The following is a 23441-nucleotide window of genomic DNA, read 5'->3' on the forward strand; positions in this document are numbered from 1 at the left end:
GCATAATCTTACCTACAAACTAATATTTTATGAATTTTAAGAAAATATAATTATTAATTAGAAACTAGTTAAACGTTAATTATTAAGAAACTAGTTAAAACGCATCCTAACTAAAAACTGGTTTTGACTGCAACATGTAGAGTGATTCGGGGTAAGATGGTAAGCGGGGGAAGATGCCTACTTTTTGATATTTTCAAACGGTGACATCAGATATTGTCATGTGTTTGTATGATGAATCGTTGGGCCAATATTGAGTGCGGAAAGCTGTAGTTTGCTACCGTTACCTCATTTTCTACATCTGAGAAGAATAAAAGCAATATAAGAACGAAGTTTTTGTTGTGAAATGTTTCTAGAATCATTTTAAAACTAAAAATTAAAATAGAATTTATTAAAAATTGCGAAAAACAATTAATGCGTGATGCAGTTAAGGTTCTAAAGTTTCCATTGTGAGCTACTGCCGATCTCGATCGGACATGCTGGAACACGTGACTCCACTAGGCATCTTACCCTGACAAATTGAAAAGATGCCATATTTTTCTTGGGGTAGCATGCCTATTTTTTGTTAATTGAATTTAAATATGCCTATTTAATAAATTTTTGTTTTCTTGTTTTATTGCAGGATATGCATAGAAATTATATAAGGACTTCTCAAAAAGGTTTTTGGACTGAAAAAAGCTTTCAACTAGCTATAGAGCACGTTAGAACGGGCGGAAACTTAACAATACTTATACTGTGCTGTTATACTACATATGCAATAAATTAAATTTGGTTAAGATATTCGAAAATTAATTTGATGCAATTATATTTGTTATCTTACCCTAATGGCATTTGGCATCTCACCCGGATACTTGGGGTGAGATGCCTAAAATGCCAGACAGTAAAAAAAGTCGTCATTGCAAACACAATATACAATTATTTTTCATATACTCCAAAGTTTTATTTGAAAAACATGCTCAAGAATATGATATTTTCGTTAGAGGCCTCCAAAACCCAAATTATCGCTATAATTTCCTTCATAAGCAAAATGTTAGGAATCTTCCTCTGAATTACTACACACAACTCTATTTCCCCCAAACATATTTATGTAGCTAAAATTAGTTTTAACTAATGTTAAAAGTTAAAACTAGTTTTATCTAAAATCAAAACATGTACAGCAGTAAATTAACTAGACAAAACGGGTTTTGTCTAGTTAAAACTAGAATTTACTGCTAGTGAAAAATGAATTTGAGTTAAAACTAGTTTTAACTAGACAAAACGGGTTTTAACAAAGACGTCCAGTATAAACTAGTTTCAACTAGTTAAAATGGGTTTTGACTGTAACATATACATTGTTCTCATCTTTAATCTTTATAAGATATTGTAAAAAATTAAAATTATGTTAAACAAGAATTAACAATATAAAATCTTGAATATTTGAGCTGAATTTTATGAAATAGCTCTTTCATATTTATTATTTGATATACTTAATTTATATCAACCATATTCTCTATAGGCAGTTTACTTTGGCATAAAACTTCATTACATGTAGCATCTATGTATACAACTATATGTGGTATTTTTCATTTTGTTCTATCCAATGTAATATACCAATCTTAACTCTAATATTTTAGTTTTATTGCAAATTTGATATTTGTAGATTAAGAAACTTAAGATACAAAATAATAAATACACTGAAATAGTCTTACCTGAGCTATCTTATGTATTTGTTCTACCAAAGCAGCCATAACAGCTGTCACACTAACATCTATTAAATTTTGCATAAAATGAACAGCTTCTTCGTCTGTTAAATCAAGACGAAATTTATCTTGAACCTACAGTAAAGAATTATTTTCATTAGAAACTTCATTAGAAACATTTCATAACTTTGACAAAACAGATCTGAGTTTATGATTTCCTTATTCATTTCAACTCAATCTTTGCTATCGTTACTTTTTGCCCAAGCAACGCCGGGCTCATCTGCTAGTTTTATATAAAATTAAGATTATTACATTATAGTTGATCTTACCCATTTTCAACAGGTGCAAGAATTAGGCCCCCCTCTTCCAAGACTAATTAGAGAATTTTTAGATATCTGCTTACCACACTGGGATAATGATAATTAAAACTCACTGCAACCACTAACCAGTGCTTAGTACCACTAAGTGATGAATAGTGAACATTTTGTAAACCTGAAGAAGAAATCCTTTGCAAGTTCTTCTTCAGGTTTACTTAATTCCAAAACTAAGCTGGATCTTCCAGAGTCATTCATAAATATGAATTCGAACATAAAATTGAACATTAAGACGAAGAGTTCAAATAAAGCGAACATATGTGCATGCGCTCCCTGTGTTAACTTTGAATACGATGGAGCACTAAATATTGTTGAGAATTTGTAGAAGGGTCTAAAAATATGTTCGATTTCCTGCAAAAATGGCATCTAAAATAGTACAGTTGAAGCCAAGTTCTTCAAAGTAAGACTTAATCCTCTCCCTCTCCTCCGTGGAGGGAAATTTCGAAAAATCCCTTCTTAGTGTACATTCTCGTGACGTACTCTGAGTACTAAATTTCAACTTTCAACTCCTAACCGTTTGGGTTCTGTACTTATTATTATTATTATTATCAACCCATCTCGATTATATTATAAGATTATGAAAATGTTTTTAAAAATGAACAATGTAATAAAAAAAAATTTTTTCTGTTCTTCAACAATCTGAAATTAATGTATGTAACTCTTCAAATTACAAAATGAATTTATAATGAATTATTTTTTGCCAGTTTTGTTAAAATAAAAAAAAATAATAATAATCAATTCAATCAAACTCTGATAAATTGTTTTTACTAATGTAAAAATAAATAGACAGATGAAAGAAAATGAATTTTTGGAATATATCTAAGATTATCAGATATTTTCTTTTATGCTGGTTTCAATAGAATAATTCAAATCACATATATTTATAGATCAAAAAAGTTTTTCTTGTTAGTGTACAAATAAAATCTCTTTAATTCTATTTGTACACAATCAAAAAAAATTTTTTTTATGAAACTAATTCCAAATTCTTGTTTTTATTCTATAACATATTGTTTTTATAACATTTTCAAGATGATATCGCGTAATGACACGACTGGTCAATTTGAACTGGTAATGCATGCTGCCGAGGAGAGATCATGGATGAACATGGTTAATTTTGAATTGGTAGCGCATGCGTCTCAAGGAAGAGACAGTTGGCAAAAACATCACGCCATGTGGCAGACCTGGACTAGAGCTATGACCAGCGAAACCGCTGATTGGTCGGCTGTCGGCAACTATATAAAGTCAAGGTGGAAGCAGGAAATTCAAGTTTGGATCCATCTTCCTGACTGAGTTCTACTATAGCCAAAGAAAGTGTTACTGCTAGCCAACTGCTCGTAGGTCATAAGGTGTCTTCTTGACAAACAAATGTGGAAAATATGAACTAAGTGAACTTTTCATTGTATTATTGGCATGCTGGAACGGTTGCCAATTATGAACAGTTGTAATTTTTAACTTTACTAACATTATACATCAAAAACAAAACCTAATTATAAAAACTGTCTTGATGCTTTGTATTTGTCATCCATTTAGAATTTTCTGTGTATACACAGATAATTTATGCACCAAAATGGAAACATAAAATGAAACAATGCCAATGCTTACTCTTTCAATATTAACTGAAGCTTTTTAAACAATAAAAATAACAATAGAGAATTCATTATAAATGTTATAGATTTTGTCATATTTTTTATTTCATATGTTAATTTGTGCCTTCAATATCGTAAAACTGATTTTAACTCTATATGCAGTTTTAAATATTTATGAAAGCTTAAAAATTCAATCAGATGATGATAGTAATCCTTGTCATACATCATCATATTCAAAAATTTTGTTAAAGACAATTTAATATATATTTTAATCATCATTAAATTATTTTTATATAATCCACATAATTTTCAGAATTTCATATCAAAATGTTACTAAATTTAATATATTTGTAGTAACATTATAATATAAACAGTATACTATATATAATTTCACCTTTTGATTCACGGGAAAAATTTTATTTATTAAAAAAATCATATTTGAATAAAATCTCCTACCTTTTTAACAGTTTTGTCAGGTTCTAATGCTATATCTGGCACATTTGCATCAACCATCAATGAAAATAAATTAAGAATTAAATTAGCATGCCTGTAAAAAGAAGTTTTTAATGAATAATGTATAAAAATATATTAAGAGAAACAAATAATGCAAAATTGAATAAAATATTTAATTTTTTTCATTATTTTTTAAAATAAAATAAGAATTTGTGTTTATTTAATACTGAAAATTTTCAATCCTTTCAATTCAATTCCATCTACATTAAATAGCTATTATTTCGGAACAAAAGAACAATTTTAAATTATGTTTCAACATCTTCAGTATTTTAAAACAAAAGCATATCTATATTTAATAAAAATTTTTATATAAACATTTGGAGCATAACATTTATTTTGATATCTTTAGACAATAAATGGAATCTAAATCTTTTTCATTTTTTATTAGTGTCCTTCTCTTCTGTCTTGCTTCTCTCTCCTAATGTTGACAATATTAGTATTTAAGCATATGCTGTCTTTCTTGTATAAACAGTTCAACTAAGAATTGATTTAGTTCTTTAAGAAATACTCTGCATCTTGTATATTTTGTTGTGTATCACTCTGAATTAATATCATACTATGTAATAAAGTCATTATAAGCCAATGTTGATAATATTGTAAAAAATTTTCCAGCATCTTCAACAAAAACATAGTGTTGTTTGAATTTGATTTCAGGATTAACATCTAGGTCTTCTCTGGTGAAATAATGACTGTTACCAACACATTCACTTTATCAAAAATGAAATAGGACTTGTTGTCCATAACCACATCAAGATTGTTTTATGCCTTTCACATTCCATTGTGCGACTTCCATAGAAGGATTTTCTGAATAGCAAGTTGCTTCATCATGTATTTTGGAGTAGACTCACTTTCTTGAGAATCATTTGACATTCCTTCGGAATCCAGCAAACATGCCCATGTGAAATTTTGAACTTTCTTCCCAATTTTTGAGGTGTTTATCCACTTTTTCCTCTAATTGGTTCCTCTTCATTTCAGTCATTGGCCACTTCATGTTCTTTCTGCAGGTTCCCCTTGCTTTACCTTTGAAATGATGCTATATATTATATATCATGGGTGCTCCTGTTGCAGAGTAATGATAAATTGTATAAGATTTCCCATTTTTGCAATTTTCGGTATAAAAAGTGCCAATTACATTCCTTCAATCAAATTCATTTACTCCTTTCATTTTTAAAATAAAACATTATTTTGGTAAACTTTTTCAATAAATGGAGTTAAGAACATTCTAGAAAAAACATATGCAGTCTTATGTGTACATGAAATTATTTGAAATTACCAGAAAATCCTATTTAAATTTATGCAGACTTTTAGGATACATGCCTATAATTTATTATAATTTTAAAATTATTTTCATATCTGATTTGGACTTATTATATCTGTATGAGAATTTTATTATTTCTGGAAAATTATACTTATTGGACTAGAATAATGGTCTACATATTGATCAAGCCCTTAAATTTTGGAAATATTTTATAAAAAATATAAGGAATTGTATGAAACATTCTTATTCAATAAAGCTTTTTGTAATATGAATTCAAGTAGATTATTAAAATACACTTTAATATCATTACTAAGATATAATAGTGTGTTATAATATATACGAGGGGAATCCGAGATTAAAGATACAGGCCAAAATTAAACTAATATTTATAATTAAAGAAAATATTTAATATATTCCACAAAAACTACATACTTTTGTTTATGTCTTGACATAATAGCTGTAAACGTTGAGACATTTATCCCAGTATGACACTAGTTTGAACATCCCTTCACTGCACTGTTGCTTGTAATAGTCCAGAACAGCATCTTCCAGTTCCTCCTGATCCGCAAAGCGTTTCCCACCAAAAATTTCTTTAAAGGTCCGAATAAACAAAAATCATAGGGGCTAAATCTGGACTATACGGAGGATGTTGCAGGACCTCCCATTTCCACTGCTTCTACCACAGTTTGGTTTGATTTTACATGCGGAATATAGTCCAGATTTAACCCCTTGGATTTTCATTTATTCGGACCTTTAAAGAAATTTTTGGCGGGGAAACACTGTGGATCAGGAGGAATTAGAAGACACCATTCTGGACTACTTCAAGCAACTTGACGAGCAACAGTATAATGAAGGGATGTTCAAACTAGTGTCATGCTGGGATAAATGTCTCAACATTTACAGCTATTATGTCAAGAAATAAACAAAAGTATGTAGTTTTTGTGGAATATATTAAATATTTTCTTTAATTATAAATGTTAGTGTAATTTTGGCCTGTACCTTTAATATTGAATTCCCCTCGTATATATATTTTAATTTTATCTTTATAATGTAAAATTAATATTGCAAATATAATTGAAAAATTTTGTTAAGAATCAACAAAACAAAGATGACATAAAAGATTTTAAAATTTCAATGAATACCTTCTTAAATGAAGAAATGCAGTATAACATTGTTTACGGAATTCTTGATAATGTTCAGAGTTAATTCCTCCCATTGCTTCAACCATTTCTTTACTCAATTTCATTGGAGGAGGAAGTGGCTTAGGATCTCGCCCGAGAATATATCCAAAATCAATATGGAACAGTTTTCCTAAAAATAAGAAATTTTTTTTTTACACAAATTTAAATTTTCATTCATTTCATTAAGCTTTTCCATAACCTTAGCATTACATAAATATCATTCAGCAATGATTAACTAAATTAATCATCATTGAAACTAAAAGAATACAAAATTCATAAATCATTAAGTATTAATTCATAATACTTACTAGAATTTTGGTTAGTTAATAATAATAATCAGAATAATTTGTAATAAATTTATATATATTATTAAATTAATTTTAAACAAAAAAGTTTTAAAAAGTATTGTTACCTGTTTTTGTAAGCAATAAATTATCTAAATGTCTATCTCCAACTCCTAATAAATAAGTTATTACACAGTAACCAGCTAAAAGAAAAAAAAATATTATAGTATTAATATATATATATATATATTTGAATTTAATTTTTAAAAAATATTAAATGTACAGTACACTATGAGAAATTATGATAGTAGTATGATGTAATCAAGAATAATTTTGAATGTGGAAGCATCATTCTCTTAAATTTGTTTTACATTTGTCAAAAGATATCTAATGATTTCATATTTTGCGTATTATTGAGTATTTAAAAGCTAATTTAACCAATAGAAATTTGTTTTATATTAAAATATAATTATGACGACCAAACTTAAGATTGTTTATTTCAGAAACTTTACAGATATTTGTCAAATCTCAATTTCCTTTCTCTCCTTATACAAAAATACTTCTTATAAAGTAAAAATTTCTTTAAATCATGTAATTTTAATGTTCCCAAATAAAATCAGACATTTACATTTAAAATCTCAATAATAAATAGAAAGATTCAATATAATATGTAAAAATAATAACAAAGGCCTAAAAATTTCATCTTAATTTCAGAATCAATAATCTAATTTATAAATTTAAACTTAGTAATGAGATTAAAGTTTTATTAAAATGATTAATCAATTAATAATTACTATAGTAAATATTACAATAATTTATATTTATTAAACCAATATATTGAATTATTTCTTCTTTATTAATTTTAATGATATTGAAATAAAAGTCAATAAATTTAATCAAAAAATAAATCTAGCATGTTTATGTGGATCAAATTCAAATACCTTATCAAAATTATACTATTTAAAGATATCAACCTGAATGACTCTCTTTTAAAGTTAATAAAATTATTATATTGTATGTTTTTGTATTGTATTACAGAGAATCTATTAATAAAATGGTGAAAATGCTGAGATCAGCGTTATATGTACGTTTTCTTATCGGAAGCACTTTTGACGAACCTATAGTCATCATCATCAAGTGAATATGAAAATTTACTAAAAATTAAACGGAAATAATCTGATGAAGAATAGAACACTTAAAATTTAAATTAAAACTTTTGTCAAAACTGTTAAGAACACGTAACAAATATTCAAACGTGTTCGAAATTGAACAAGCAGTACGCTCCATGATATGCAAAGTGGTGTGCATGGATGCAGGCTCATGCTATATGTATACTAGAGGATGCTAATAGTCACTTAATCACTTGTACAGCATGACCCATACACTGGACAGGTCGAGGATAGGAGTGTTTTATGTATCCAAAGTGGTAGTAAGAAGAAATTCCCATATAAAAACAAGTTTCCGATTTTTACAGCTCTTGAGCATAATTGATCGGGACAATAGTGGGTTGTAACCCTGCTCAAGTACCTTTTTCTTAAGTTCTGTGGTGTGCCTACCCCTCACAACATCCTCCTGGTGCTCTGCAAGGTGGCTGGCAAGCATTCTATTAGTGGCCCTGATATACATTGTGTCGACCCCCAACTTCTCAAGAGTAGAAAACTTGTCCCTATCATTGCAAATGAGCTTGCGTAGGTTTGGAAGTGGGGATAGTGGTAGGATAAGGTTACACTGCTTAAAAATATGACAAATGCATATAGAAAGGGGTCCAAGGTATGGCAATGATGTTTGGAACACAGAAAATTCCCTTTTACTGCTTAGCGTAGTGCTTGGAAATAGTGATTTTTTTACTATATTGAGCACATGCGTAAATTTAGCACGTGAATAACCAGCAGTGTGTACCGCCAAACCGATGTTGTCTAATTCAATGTTTACCAGTGCTTGCAAAGATGATAGTAAGAAAGCCCTTCTGATGAGAGTGGCAATGGTGGCATTAACATATCGTGAAGGCTGAAAGGCCTCTGCTGGGATAATGTGTGGTGCTATGTTAGATTTAGAGTGTTGTTTATAAAATGGTCTTATTTTTGAAATAGCACAATATAAATCTTGACTTTACTATGCCTTGAAAAGTATTTTTATTAATGATATTTTGAAATATCATAAATTATGATCAATTATAAGTTATGATGATTATTATATCAAATCAATTTATAATTATATCAAATTTTTAATTTATTGAAAGTATACTGTTTTTTGTACAAACTGCATGTTTAAGAATATTTTTAAAAAATTAAATAATCATACCACATGACTTAACGTAAGTATCCATTACTTCCGGTAGAATTCCATAAGGCCCATTCTCTGATGGAGCATATTTTCTGAAAAAATTCTGAATACTTCCTTCTGTTCCCAAAACTTCAGCAACTGCTGAAGATTCAATATATTGAACAAATCCTAAAATATTGGTAAAAATCTCTTTAATTTTTAAATGCTAAGAAGTTAAATATTTTATAAGATATCTATAATTTGATATTCAATTAAATTTTTGAAATTATTTTAAAATTAATTGATTTAAATACCATGTTTGCTGCTTGTAGCTAAAACTCTGTATGGGGTTAGTTTCAAATCAAGATTTTCTCGTCTTAAAAGCTAAAAAATTTAAATTAACTAATTAGTGTTACTATTACAGAAAATTCAAACCTACCTACTGTAAACACCAATATTAAGAAACATATCCGAGATATGGATTAATTGTAATAATTTTTATTACACTGCAGGGACTGTTGCTATGTCCAATTATGTAAATTATATGTGAAAGATATTTTTAAAATTAAAACATATGTTACAACTAACTCATTAATAGAATATGTGACGTAAAACATTGATTTACCAGATGAGTAATTTTTATAAAATAATAAATAAATAATGTTTTTTCTGTTAAAATCTAATCAAAAATAAAGAAAAATTTTTGACTAAAAAGAAAGATCATTAAATTAATATTAATGAAATAAAGCAATATTATGACAGCTTCTTGTATAATAAAATATTAATAAAATATTAAGAATGGACTTCTTTATTAAGGTAAAGCAGTTCTGAAATTTATAAAGATTTGATGAGGGCAATGTAGACTTTTAAATGCTAAGCAGACAATCAAATGGACTTTTAAGAAAATTTTTTCAGCATGTTAAAGAATATAATATAGCTTACAAACTGTTTTATTCCAAATGAAGTTATTCTGTATGGAACAACTATTTTATAATGTTTAGTTTTAAATTTACATTGTCAAGTCCTAAAAGCTAGAATTTTTAACACAAATATGCTTGGGATTTGTCTTCATTTTTAATTTCTAATAAAATATTTAATTCAGAAGTTCATTAAAAAGAGATTTTTAGTCAATTATTAATAAACTGATAGCCTTTTTTATTTCAAACATTAGCATATGAATTAAATATATAAATTTTATATATTAAGATTTTTTGAAAATTAAGAAATACTTACCTTGTCCATTAAAGTTATAGTTTGCAAAATAAGTTGATCTTGTCTTAAATCATCTCCGTGTTTAAATATGGCAACGTATTCTGTGTTATCAATTGTTAAGAATGTGAGTCTACTAGGCATTAATGCACTTTTAAACAAAGTTGCCTTATTGGGTAGTATGCCTTTAATTTTTATTTCAGGATCCAATGGCAAAGGCAAAGATTTAAAATTGGTAAAATTCATTTTATTAGCTTCTTGATCAGAAAGCAATGCTTGTAATCTTTCAATCTATTATAAAAAATAAGTTAAAATAAGTTTTCAAAAAATTATATCGGGGGATGTAGATACAAACAATGCACAAGGCTATTATCTTGCTTCTGCTACAAAAGTAACTAAATGCAATTGCACTAGAGTATAGTTAATGGGTTATATTTTTGTTTTAACATCATGCACCCCGAATACCGTCTTCATGGTAAAAATCCTATCATGGGTCTTATTAAAGCTAATGGCATAGTTTAAGTCTTAGAGCATCTCAAGATCAGTTTATACTGATCTATGACTATGCTCTATGTAATTTACACCAGGCCATTATCTTTCTTAGGACCCTCAATAGGATTTACCTCCATGCAAAGAACAGGTTGGAAGTGCATAGCCTCCAAACCAACAAATACCAATTACCTACACTCCAGTGCAACTGCAGTTAGTTATTACAAAACAGATGTGCAATGTTTGTGTATACACCTGTATTACACACACACACACACTGTATATATAAATTAAAAATAAAAACAATCTTAGTAATTTATACTATCTTTATGTATTTTCACAAAAAAATCATCAAACTTCCATAGATGTAATATAATTTTCATTCATTTGCCATTAGATCCAACCATAATGCTGGTTAACAGTTCAAAATTAAAGTCAAGTTCATTTTTCTCAAAAATAGAACAGTATTCTTTTTCACAAAAGCAGAGGCTTGAAGTATAAGAATTTCAATGGTTCTTTTTTTTAAATTCTTCCTGCCCTCAGGCACTAAGAAACCTTTTAATCCTGTTCATCATGGGTTCAACCAAGCCCAAAATCAAAGTAGCTGAAAGTGTGTAGTGTGGACGAGACTGGACATATCAGGATCAAATTACTTGTAAAACTCTCTGACTCAGATTCAAATCTGGGTCCCAAAGAATGAGTTTACCACCTTTATTATCTGGCCATTGGATTCCTGTTTTATATTGCAGGAATTCATTCTCTTTGCTGTGCATTGTTCAATGTACCTCAAATGTTTTCACAGCAGTTACATCTCTCAAACAAGTATAAATAAAATTATTCCTTAGGGAATATTAATAATGAAGTATAAGGCTTTGTTCACATTCCTTCTACACTGCTTTCTATAAGTTCTTATTACTAGCATTAAATAAATATGCAGATATCTGTATTTAAACATATCTTCTTTCTCTAAATATGCTTTTTATAGAATTTTTACTTTCCTACATACTTATAAATTATGATTAGAAAAATTTGACTACATTAATATCTTTTCACACTTGTTTTGGCTATTTTTTTGTCAATATTAATCTAGTAATAACTATGTTTTAATATCTTATAAATAAAATTTGAGTGAAGAATAGGACTTTCAGCTTAAAAGATGTCATACTATCAAAAAACTGTCTCTTAGACTTTGAGACAAAAAATGAAAACTGATTTACCAGAACAAAAAATTAAACCATACAAAAACAGCTTCTGAAAAAAAAAACAAACAAACAGTGAAATCTCCCAGACTACATTAAATAATAATCTAAAAAAATAAAACCTTACTTAAATCATCAAAACAACAATATTTTAATAAATCAACTGACATTTTCAGCTCTTCAATGGCCATCATCAGACTGTTCTACAGGATCATCTTTAAAAACATTCAATCCTATAGAACAGCCCAATTATGGCCATTGAAGATGGCAGAAAACATTAGCTGGTTTATTAAAATATTGTTTTGCTGATTCAAGTAAGATCATATTGTTTTGTATTTAAGGACCAAATCACCAAATCACTATATATAATCTATATGAGAAACTAGCTATCAAGACAATTGAATACAAAGAAGAAAATAGGAATCTGGATAAATTATAAAAATCTAAATTACAATAAAGAATTGTAAATTTGCTTTGTTTTAGTCATATAAAACACGAATATAATTTGAATACATAACTATATTTTATACATATATACAAGAAATAAGTTCCTTCAACAGCAATGACAGATGGAACATTTTAACTTCAGTTAGTGATGATTCTGCTTAAATGATCAACATTTCCTAGTCTTATGGATCAGAAAATATTGACCAGTTATCAAGGTTTTCTGTATTTGGCTACATTGACTAAAACAAATATCATATAAAAACTTATTTTCTGCTTGTTAAATTACATCTCTTAACTTAATATGTAATTTTTCACTAATATTGAATAGTTTTTGTTTGACAGCTGCTCATTTTTATTTAGCAAAACAAATATATATGAAAATAGTTTTAAAATTAAGTGCTGCAAAACATTAAAATGACACTAAAATTTTCTTGCAGTTACTCAGCTCTTTTGTTTCATTTTACAAAGCAAAATGTCAAAATCTCCTGGCAGGTAGTGAACCATAAGTGTAGTCTGGTTCACTGTCTTTTTTGATTATATTTTAATAAATAATTATTTATAAATTTAAAAATATAGAATACATACCCATTTAAATAAATAAATTTTATAATAATGATATTTGAAAGAATAATTTAAATAAAAAATTTTAACTTACAACTAATATATTGTTTAAAATCATAAAAATTGTTATTAGAAAATATTTATGCAATGACAAAACATAATAAGTATATCAGTCAAAAAAGTTTAATATAAGTAAAATACTTATAAATATCATTAAAACAATTTACTACTATAGTAGAGACTCGTTAATCAGAATCCCGGTAATCGGAACAATTTTCAGTCAGACTGTGTCGTGCTGAATCGAACGTTTTTGATACTAAATTTATTTCTAAAGTATAATTTTCATGTTTTTATATTCTTCAATATATTTATTTTGTTTGTACAAAATGCAGAAATAATTTTTAACGGTACGATAGCCTCAATTATTATTATAAAAATTTTCATTAGGCTTAAAATCGACGAAAATTCAACACGAAGCGATACGCAACGGAGAAAAATTCAACACGAAGCGACACGCAACGGAGAAATATTTGAACATCAGACAGGTTATTATATTTATTTGTACATAATCGGTAATCGGAACAAATCACTAATCTGAACAACCCCAGTCCCCAATTGATTCAGATTTTCGGTTCTCTACTGTATATGTAAAACAGGAAAATATTTCTCAAAAAAAATAATTCTAATATAATGAATTTTGTAATAATAAATGCTTCATAATAAAAGTTCATAATAATATTTTTTGTTAAACTTCTAAAAAGGAGTTATATCAATATAATTTTACTACAGCTGAGTCCTTTCATTCAACTAAATTAGATGTATTGCATCACTGTAGAATAAAGAAATGCATTTGCCTTTACCAAAACAATTCATTATTGACTGAATGATTTGTACACATGGGATATCATGCACTGTGCTACTGTGGACTGAATAGCTAGCCTTAAATTTGTTCATAATGGGCAGTATGCAATAGTGTTAACTAATGAGTAAGAAATGAAGCATGACATCTTCACTTGAACTATTTGGAATAAATTATAACAAGTTAGATCAGTTTGGATCCACAACATTGTGTTTATGTTGGTAACTGTTCAGAAACCTGACTGATAAAAAATAATCCAATACTTACAAAAAAATTTGGCAAAATTGATCTTTTCTATTCTAAAACATTCAAAGATATCTTTTATATTATTAATTTTCAGATCATATAATTTTGTTTTTCTTTCTTAAAAAATGTATTACAATTGTAATTATAATATATATTTTACAGCATGAAATGAAATTCATTAATAGTAATTTAATGTGTTACAATGTTAATAACAGGTAATTATTAGTTAAATTAAATTTTTTTTAATAAATTTTAATAGCTTTAATAAAAATTTTAATGAAAAAATGGCACTAGATATGTGGTAGGTGCCAAAAGTAACTATGTTTTAGATATTACAGGTATAAAACAATGATGCCATTTATCAATACATTTTTCCTTGCAGTTCAATACACTTATTACATCTTAGAATTAGCATTTCAATACCCTTGAAAAAACAGTCGGCAGTTTTATCTGCAAAATGCTTATAAATTGCCTCCTGCAACTCTTCACTCTTTTTTGAGTTTTGGAAACAGATGATAATCACTAGGAGCCAGGCCTGAGTTGTAGGGTGAATGGTCAAACTCTTCAAACCCACGCTCCTTCACAGCAGCCTTGGCAATGGCAGTCATGTGCACTGGCACATTGTCCTGCAAGAGGCAAACATGATGCAAATTAATGCAACAAGTTTTACTAAAATGAATGTTTCCGAGCAACTTACGCAAATTGGTGGAAAAAAAACTGTTTTATTAGTCTTATACAGACGGCATTATCTGATACTATCATTATTTTATTCCTATCGTGTCTAAAATATAATTAGGCCAGAAACTTTTAGTTCCTACCTTGTACAAAGCAAAACTAATAATTATATTGTATTTATTCATAATTTATTAAAATTCTTACTTTTTTCTTTCTGTTCCCACTTTCCCTGGCTACTGTCTTCATCAGTGTAACTAACTTATCCACAAATGTCTGCTGCCTTGCTAATAAAGATCGTCTTAACCTATATTCTGTGTTACCCTGTTTATAAATTAAAGGAAAATTTTATTTCATAAAAATATATCATCAAGATCATTACTGAAACATTTCAAGAATTAATTTATTATTATTTTCAGATTTTCTAAATCTTATCTTAAAGATTTTTCAAAGATGTATTTTATTTGATTTACAAAACAGTTTTTATCTAAAATTTTTGCTAAAGGATCATTTTGTTTATAGTTTTTCCCAAACAGTAGTAAAATGGTTAATGCAAAATTAGAAAACTGATTAAAACTTACAATGAGTTATAATAACAAACTATTTACTGAAATGTTTGAGTATTTTTAAATTGTAATAATAATAAATTTAATTCAAGAAAATAATTTATTGTTACTTCTGATAAAATTAATATATTTAAATGTTTTTCGAACTGTAAGAAAATATAATTCAGAATAATTAAATATTTTTTTTTCATTTCATTTTAGAAAACAAAATGTATTTTAAAGATAAAACATATAACAATATAAAAATGTTAATAGAAATACTTTATATTAAATTATGAAATTTAATTACAGTTCTTTGTGAAACTATATTTAAAACTAAACTCTAAACTTCAACTAGCAATTTTAAAACATTTATTTTAATCCAATTTTATCTATTTTCAAAATAGGATGATGGATCTTAATAATATCAATATACAGATCAAACAAAAATTTTCAATTAAATTACAGTAGAGCATCGATTATCCGACTCAATTGGGGACTGGGGTTGGTCGGATAACTGAAAAGTCGGATAACCGAAAAGTATGAAAAAATACATTATTAGTATAGTGTATTAGGCCTGGTTTAAATACTAGACTCCCTTTCACGGTCGAACCAGTGCTGCCAGCTAAAACATGCAAAAATTTAACAAAAATAATATTAAAGTAGCCAAGACATAACCAAATATTGTAGCGTCACATCACTAACGGACATTTGAATTTGCCGACTAGAACGCGGTTGGTTAACCGATAAGTCGGTTAATCGGGGGTCGGATAATCGATGCTCTACTGTAGATGACTTATTCTTAATCCATACCTTAAGAAGAGTTTGACTAAATCTTTTCATAACAGTTATGTACATTTCAGTGACTCTTGGATCTTTAGTTGTATTATCTTGATCATCATATTCAACCAATAAATACCTGTAATAATCAAATAAAAATAGATTAAATAAAATAACAATACAATTACAAAAGTAAAAACTCAGATGCATGAAAAATGCTAAAACAAAACAATGTTTAATATTTTATTTTTAAATAATATCTATGTAATCTTTTAGTTTATAGGATGAGTCAAGTCATTTAACACCCTTATAAATCAAACCGATTTAGGCATGGAAAATTTTGGCATGATAGAAACATTATGTCTAGGGGTAATCACTCTTATTACTGTCAACTAAACAGATACTTTTGTGAATTTATCTCAAAATGTTTAAATGAGAATGGAGTTGTATGACACATGAAATGAGGCTAGAATTTTGATGGAAATGCAATGGTGCACTTGTTAAGCAATGCTGAGATGCCTTTAAAATATGAGGAATGTATTTAGATCATCTGGATGTTTGAGGAGAGCAGATCATATGACATTGTAAATGATTTTAATCAATGATATCCCCATAGATATCCTTGGTAAAGAAGAAACTGGTTAAATTCATTTCTTCATAGCTTTTCACAAATTAAAGTTAGGAGGATAACAAATGCACTACTACTGCATATCTCTCAAAACTCTGTCCTTCTTTCGTGTATCACATGACCCCATTCCATTTAAACATTTGAGATAAATTCAGGATGGTGGCTTCCAGTGTGTTCCTCTGGACAGGGTCCAAACCTTCATCAAAACTTGCCCTAAAAATTGTTGAAATAGAAAAAGCTGAAAAAGTCATAAAATATTGTTGTTTAAACTTACACTATGACAGGAACTGATAAACAATGTAAGTTCTAAGCCCAGCCATGGAATCATAATTCCGAGTCAAATTAAACATCAACATTGATCTCTCCCAGAGCCAAAGCTGGTCTCAAATTTTCCCAGAAAGTAGGTACAAGACCAATTGGAAAGCATGGATGATGAACCAAGATCAATTGGGATAAGCAATCAAAGGGCCAAACAGATAAAAACCCATGTCTCAAGGATACAAAATTCCTGTTCCTTGTTCTTCTCAATCAGGTTCCTTTCGTAAGTCCTTTTTGAGGTTCCTTTTGGCAAGTTTCTTCCAAAGTTTTTTCAAAAGTTCCTTCAATATTTTCTCTATTTTTCACTCTGATGCATAGGTGTTCATGAAGGTCTCATCATTTCTTCTCAAAACTCCTTGTGGAAATACTGGGAGGTTATAAAGTAAGTATCTCTATTTGAAGCTGTTGGTAGTTTGAAGAAATAACCCAAATTAAACCAAAATTGAAACACTTACTATTTAAAGATGAAAAAAGAATGGAACAAGAAAAATAGTTCAAAAAGTTACTGCTAGAGGTTGCTGTAAAGTTTGAAATGTAATGTGTAATACAAGAAGAAAGAATTAAGGTGCAAAACTGATGGCATAGAATATAAAATATCCAAGTTTCAAGCAACTGCACAAGCACTAGAACTGGCTTCTGGTGTCATTGATGACTCAACAATTGCACTAGCATTGTCTTCTGTTATTACAGTAAATGATCCAGTCTCCTTGAATTTTGTTACCATTCTTATGGTTTTGCTTTGTGATAATGATTACAACAGCAATTGAAGTGACAGGCCCCATAGTGTTGTCTATCAGCAATTTTTTAACTATTTTTTTTATTGTTCCATTCTTCTTCCCCTTTAAATAGTAAGTGTACCAATTTTCATTTCATTTGGGTTATTACGTTAAGCTACCAACAGCTCCAAATAGAGATACTTATTTTATAACCACCCAGTATTTCCCTGTGTGTGCAGAGTTCTCTCTTAGGACTTTTCCAATTGATCTGTCATGTCCACAGACACTCTTCCTTGTCTGTCCCACTAAACTCTTGTTCCCATTGAGAATCATGACACTCAGAGTACTGTCTGCTGTCAGCCATTGTGAACCAAAAAGCACAGGAAAACTCACTGTTTATCTCCAGATCCAGTTACTCAATGTTGCCCATGCTGTTGGACAATAAAGGAAACCATCCTTGCCATAATGCAGTCATCAACTTCTGGATATTTCCTGAAGTAATCTTCAAAAAATGAGATAATTAAGATTAAAAAAGGACTGAACTTTCAAGTTAATTGTGTACCTGGAAGACCTCATGAAAGAACTTGTAAGACTCCAATCCCTCTCTCTAATAAACAGATTTCTGCACCTTAGCTCCAACTGTCTCAGTATCTATAAACAGATCCATATATTGATTTTTCCCATCTCATGTCATCCCTGTCAATCAATTCTTTGCCTGAGAGTTAACTATTTAATAAATGTCTGCTGATATCCATCCAGGCAGTGATTACCATCATGTGGTCCTCACAACAACTATACTCATAATGATGATTACTTCTAGATATAACATGCTTCTAGCATGGCAAGATTTCTCCTACCCAACTCACAGTTTGATTTTATAAAGGTGATAAGTAACTTTAGCTCAACCTGTATTTTATATAAAAAGTTAGGAATAAAACTTCCTAAATATTTTAATATTTCAGTATTTGATAAAGTATAAAATTTTTACACAACTTTCAAAATTTACTGAAGACTATTACTAATAATTACTATGCTATTTTTTATTTAGAATTATTTTAAACAATAAATATAAATAAAACTTTTGCTGAGTTATAGCTGTAATAAAATTTGAGATTATAAATGATAAAATTTCAATTAATTATCATTATCTTAGTTTATGATCTTAAAAGTTTTTAAATTATTGTCGTATGCTATTTCTAATCTAATCACGAAGTACTAATTATTCATATATTATACAAATTATCTAAAAATGCATTCATAGTCGTTTTCTCCAATCCAATTATTATTATTTAAATTTCTTCTTTAACTCAAAAACTTGTGCACTTGTATTTTGATGTGACTTGAAACTACTTCAGAAAGAAATTTCCAAAATCTTTACACTTAGTGTTATCATAATATTGACTTTTTGTCTAAAATAACCAATAAGTGCAAAAACCATTATCTTGTTGCTATTTCAAAAGAGAATCACAGAAATTTGATCCAATAATTTTTGTGGAAATAAACTTTAAGTTTATCAATGATGATAAAGTCATAAATGATAATGTTCAATATTTGGATATTTCTGCAATTTCCAACACCATAAATTTTTTTTTCTTCAAATTACAATTTTAATTTGTTTATCAACCACAGAAGACCTAGTGTACTTTATTACTGTCTAGATTAAAATTCACGGAACAAAACCTTTTAAATAATATCTAAACAATATAGTCATATAAAATTATCTCAGTAACTATTGCAAATCTTTTTTTGTCACTTGTATATTTTCTTTTTTTTGTAAATAAGAAACATAAATGACAAAAGCTATCTTGTTTTCACTTATCTCAAATATTGTATAACTAACATTAATAACTGTTTTTAAAATGCACATTGAAATGCAAGTTTTCAAAATATGTAAAGATGCTGACTCGTCAGAATACATTTTGTGCTAAAATATTTGATAGTTTCATCAATAAATAAAAACAAATGAACTTCTCAGATTTCCTAATAACTATATTTGTTTGAAAATTTCACAAAGTTTCTAAACAATTCAGTCAGTCATTAAAACATTCAGTTAACAGTTCTATATAACTTAAATATTTTACTAAAAATTAAAAAAAAAACAATTTTTAAATTTATATGAACAAATATAGACTTTTATACATACCAAAAGAAGTAATTAGCTAATGTATCATTTGCAGAAGCTCTGTTAATTAAAAATGTTGCTAAATCAATCTGAAATGTAAAAGTATTTTAATTTAAATGTTTTATAAATATATTATAATGCTTAGCAATAACTTTTCTTTATTACTATAGTTAATTTCTGTTATTTATTATGTGTAACTCAGTATCTTATAAAAAAAACTGTCTAATAATAAAATAATGCTCTTACTTCACATGATTGCAAGCTAACTTGTTCAAAATTTAAAGCATCATTTTGACTAGCAGTTGATGACGGATCCTTCAGACTATCAATGAAAGAATTACTTCGAGGATGCTCGTCTATTTCAATTCTATAAAATTAATTTCTCAGTTTGTATTCTTTTTTTTTTTTTACAAGTTTCAATATTAATTGTAAATAATTCTAATTACTATTATATCTATATTAGGGTCCTGCTCCTAACCATCTTTGGACATCCGATCATAGCATTTTTTTATCATTTTATAATGCCCTCCAAATCCATGTTGCAATTTATAATAATTGTTTATATAAACATTAGCTGTAAATTACTATTAATAATCTTTAGACATATGCACTTAAATTATTCAACTGTTTGAATGTTTTAGAATATTCTTATAGTGCGCCCCGTAGAATGCTTTAGAATGCTTATAGAGTGCCCCATAGAATATTACAATATTCTATGAGGCAATGTTGAGTCAAACTGATATATAATAGGATAATTTTTCAATATTTCCAACTTTTTTGATAACATACTTGATGTCCCTTTTTGACTGTACAAATTTGTTTTCCTGTAAAAAGTGTGTCTATTCAAATGCTTCGTATCAGTAAGTGAGTAAGTCAGCGAGAGCTGATGTAGCATTGTTACATTAGATAAATTAAGTAATAAAATTACATCAAATTTTGAAAAATGAAGTAGAAATTTTCATATCAATATTTTGTTGTTTTTTTTAATTTTTAATTAATAGAATGAATTAAAACATTAATTCATTCTATTAATAAAAATTAAAAAAGTTATAACTGAACTTGAAATTTGATGATAATGAATTGATTAAAATTTTTCAAAACATTTCAAATTCAAATCAATTGCAAATAAATTCATAAAACAAGGACAAAAATTTGTATTAATTTTATATCTATTCAAATTATATTCTAAATTATATTAGTTATAAGTTTTTATTATTACTTATTTCATAATATAAAAATAAAATGGTTTACTATTGATATTAGTCATTAAAAATAAATCACCCTGTTTTTTCTGTTTGATCATTTCACCTATAGAAAATGTCTAATATTGCAAGTTAAATTTTATACAGAACTGAAAAATTCAGATAATCCAATGTTTGAAAAAATTTTCGGTTTGATTATTAAACTTACACAACACACTAATAAATAAATTGAAGACTTCATTGATTCCTTTTAACTGAAAAAAATAACTAACGATCCTGCAGATCAAGGACCTTTTTCCTTTACCCCCCCAAAAAAAAAAGAAAAACGTAGGAAGAGGGGGAAAGTAAATTTCCGAAGGGATTTTTGACTACAACAGATAAATTATGCTTTTCTGTTTTAGTGCAGTAAAAATTATTTTTTCCTCAGCTATTAATGCATTTGTCACAGTGTCTTTTGAGATTAAAAATTAAAGATACTTATTGTTAATGAGGATCATTTACCATAATATAATGTATATTGTTTAGATACTCATTGTACATTGTCGTGATATAACTAAAACCCATTTAAATTATTCTTAAAATATAATAAAAATATTGATTTGATTTAATAAAATACTTTCAACAATATTTATTTAAAGACTACATCATTTGATATGGAAAAAAACTTAAAAATTTTAACATAGAATACAAATGTTTTCAATGTATGCAGGGATAAAATATTCAATTTATTTCTTTATTTTTAACTTAAAAAATTTTTATGATTTAAACATTTTATTATAATAAAAAAATTTAAAACTTTTACATATAACTGCTACAAAAGATAAAATATTGCTATTTTTCTGCCATCTATATAAATCAAAATATTCAATTTGAGCTCTTCTATAACAAAGGGAAGATAATAAAATAAGTGTGCCAACTCCAACATGAATACTTTTAGTTCTCCACTGCTTGAGCTGATAGATATTGCCTTGTGATAACTACCAAGACTTTATTCATTTACATCTTATCCTTCTTCTAACAACACAAAGACAGATTTATGCCTTAAATGATTGCAATTGTGTCCTGTACACAACCCTCTCAATTTTTTTTTACCTGCATGACATCTGGAACCCTTTGCAGTCACAGTTGATGCCTTGACGGGAAGCAAAGGCTTAACAATATTGTGTATGGGATATTTTGAACTGTGTGGTGAACCCCACACAATTCATGTATTTTTATTTGTTGTATTCTTCGCTGCTGGCCACATGCAGTATGTGGAGATTATAATCCTGCTAATTTTGACAGCTTGATGATCTGTTGATCTGTTATATGCCTTCTCTCTAACTACAAATTTTCATCTGAAATTCTGCAAGCCATCTGAAGAAGTCCACATTTTTCAGAAGTATACCAAAATATCACCATAAAGTTAGAATTGGGTTTTCAAAAACACCTTCAACAATGGTGCACTTTTCCACCAAAACTCCACTGCTCCCATTATAAGTTTCAGGGAGGGATGGGAAGAAATGTTGGCAAGGACCTTGAATGGGTCTTTGCTGAAACAAAAATAGCATGCGATAAGCAATTTCTCCCTCTCATGGAGTGTGCAATTTATTCCATTTAAATTATTTTGAGTTTCCCATCTCCTTGCTTTAAGAAAATTCAATTTTACGACATGAGTCTTTTTCTTATTTAAATAAAATTTACAAATTTTTATTTATTTAACTAAAATTATGAAATTTTTTATATGACATAGAAATGATGTAGCTAATTACATAATCGATTTTATGAAAAGTTTTTCATTTTTTGTAAGTGAATAGTGTTTTTTTCTAATAAAATATTTATATAATTGTGTATAGAATGGGTTTAGATAGACTTGGCCAAATATTACATAATAGAAAGGGAAAATGCAGAGATCTTAATAGGTCAGGGAATCACAGATGGAATTATCTGTACAGACCCTGAAATTGCCATTTTATATTTTCCAATATGATATCAACTTTTGTTTTGCTCATTGAGTTATGACTTAGAAAACATTAGGCAAAAATTTATTTTAGTATTGTCTTCTTGAAGAGTATTTAATATATATATATATATATTGTACTTCCCAATGTTGTTTATTATGTACATGTTACATTAAATACAAGATTAGGACTTAAGCATATTTAATAAAAAATAAAACTCGCAACAAAACTTCAAAATTAGAAACTCCAAAATAACCATAACAAAAACAAAACAGAAAATGTAAGCTCTCCAAAATACATAAGTTCATAAATTCACTACAATGATTTCTATTATCATTTGACTTGATTCCCAGTTTCATGAATTTGGTACATTA

At 27.9% G+C, this 23441-nt stretch overlaps 1 protein-coding gene across 1 annotated transcript in view; it reads right to left on the reverse strand.

The window, feature by feature from the left end:
* Pi3K59F (phosphatidylinositol 3-kinase 59F) overlaps positions 1 to 23441 on the reverse strand; it is a 52638-nt gene that overhangs the window by 2693 nt on the left and 26504 nt on the right. Inside the window, exons 11-21 of the mRNA XM_067288631.1 lie at positions 20172 to 20292; positions 19947 to 20014; positions 16175 to 16280; positions 15024 to 15140; positions 10368 to 10634; positions 9449 to 9518; positions 9174 to 9323; positions 7001 to 7075; positions 6550 to 6718; positions 4093 to 4183; positions 1686 to 1811 (exon numbers count right to left, since the gene is read on the reverse strand). Coding sequence (XP_067144732.1) covers positions 1686 to 1811; positions 4093 to 4183; positions 6550 to 6718; positions 7001 to 7075; positions 9174 to 9323; positions 9449 to 9518; positions 10368 to 10634; positions 15024 to 15140; positions 16175 to 16280; positions 19947 to 20014; positions 20172 to 20292 — 1360 coding nt within the window. The remainder of the gene's footprint in view (positions 1 to 1685; positions 1812 to 4092; positions 4184 to 6549; positions 6719 to 7000; positions 7076 to 9173; positions 9324 to 9448; positions 9519 to 10367; positions 10635 to 15023; positions 15141 to 16174; positions 16281 to 19946; positions 20015 to 20171; positions 20293 to 23441) is intronic.

This window comes from Centruroides vittatus, unplaced genomic scaffold, assembly GCF_030686945.1.
Source record: "Centruroides vittatus isolate TY-2023 unplaced genomic scaffold, ASM3068694v2 scaffold_861, whole genome shotgun sequence".
Taxonomy (NCBI): Eukaryota; Metazoa; Arthropoda; class Arachnida; order Scorpiones; family Buthidae; genus Centruroides; species Centruroides vittatus.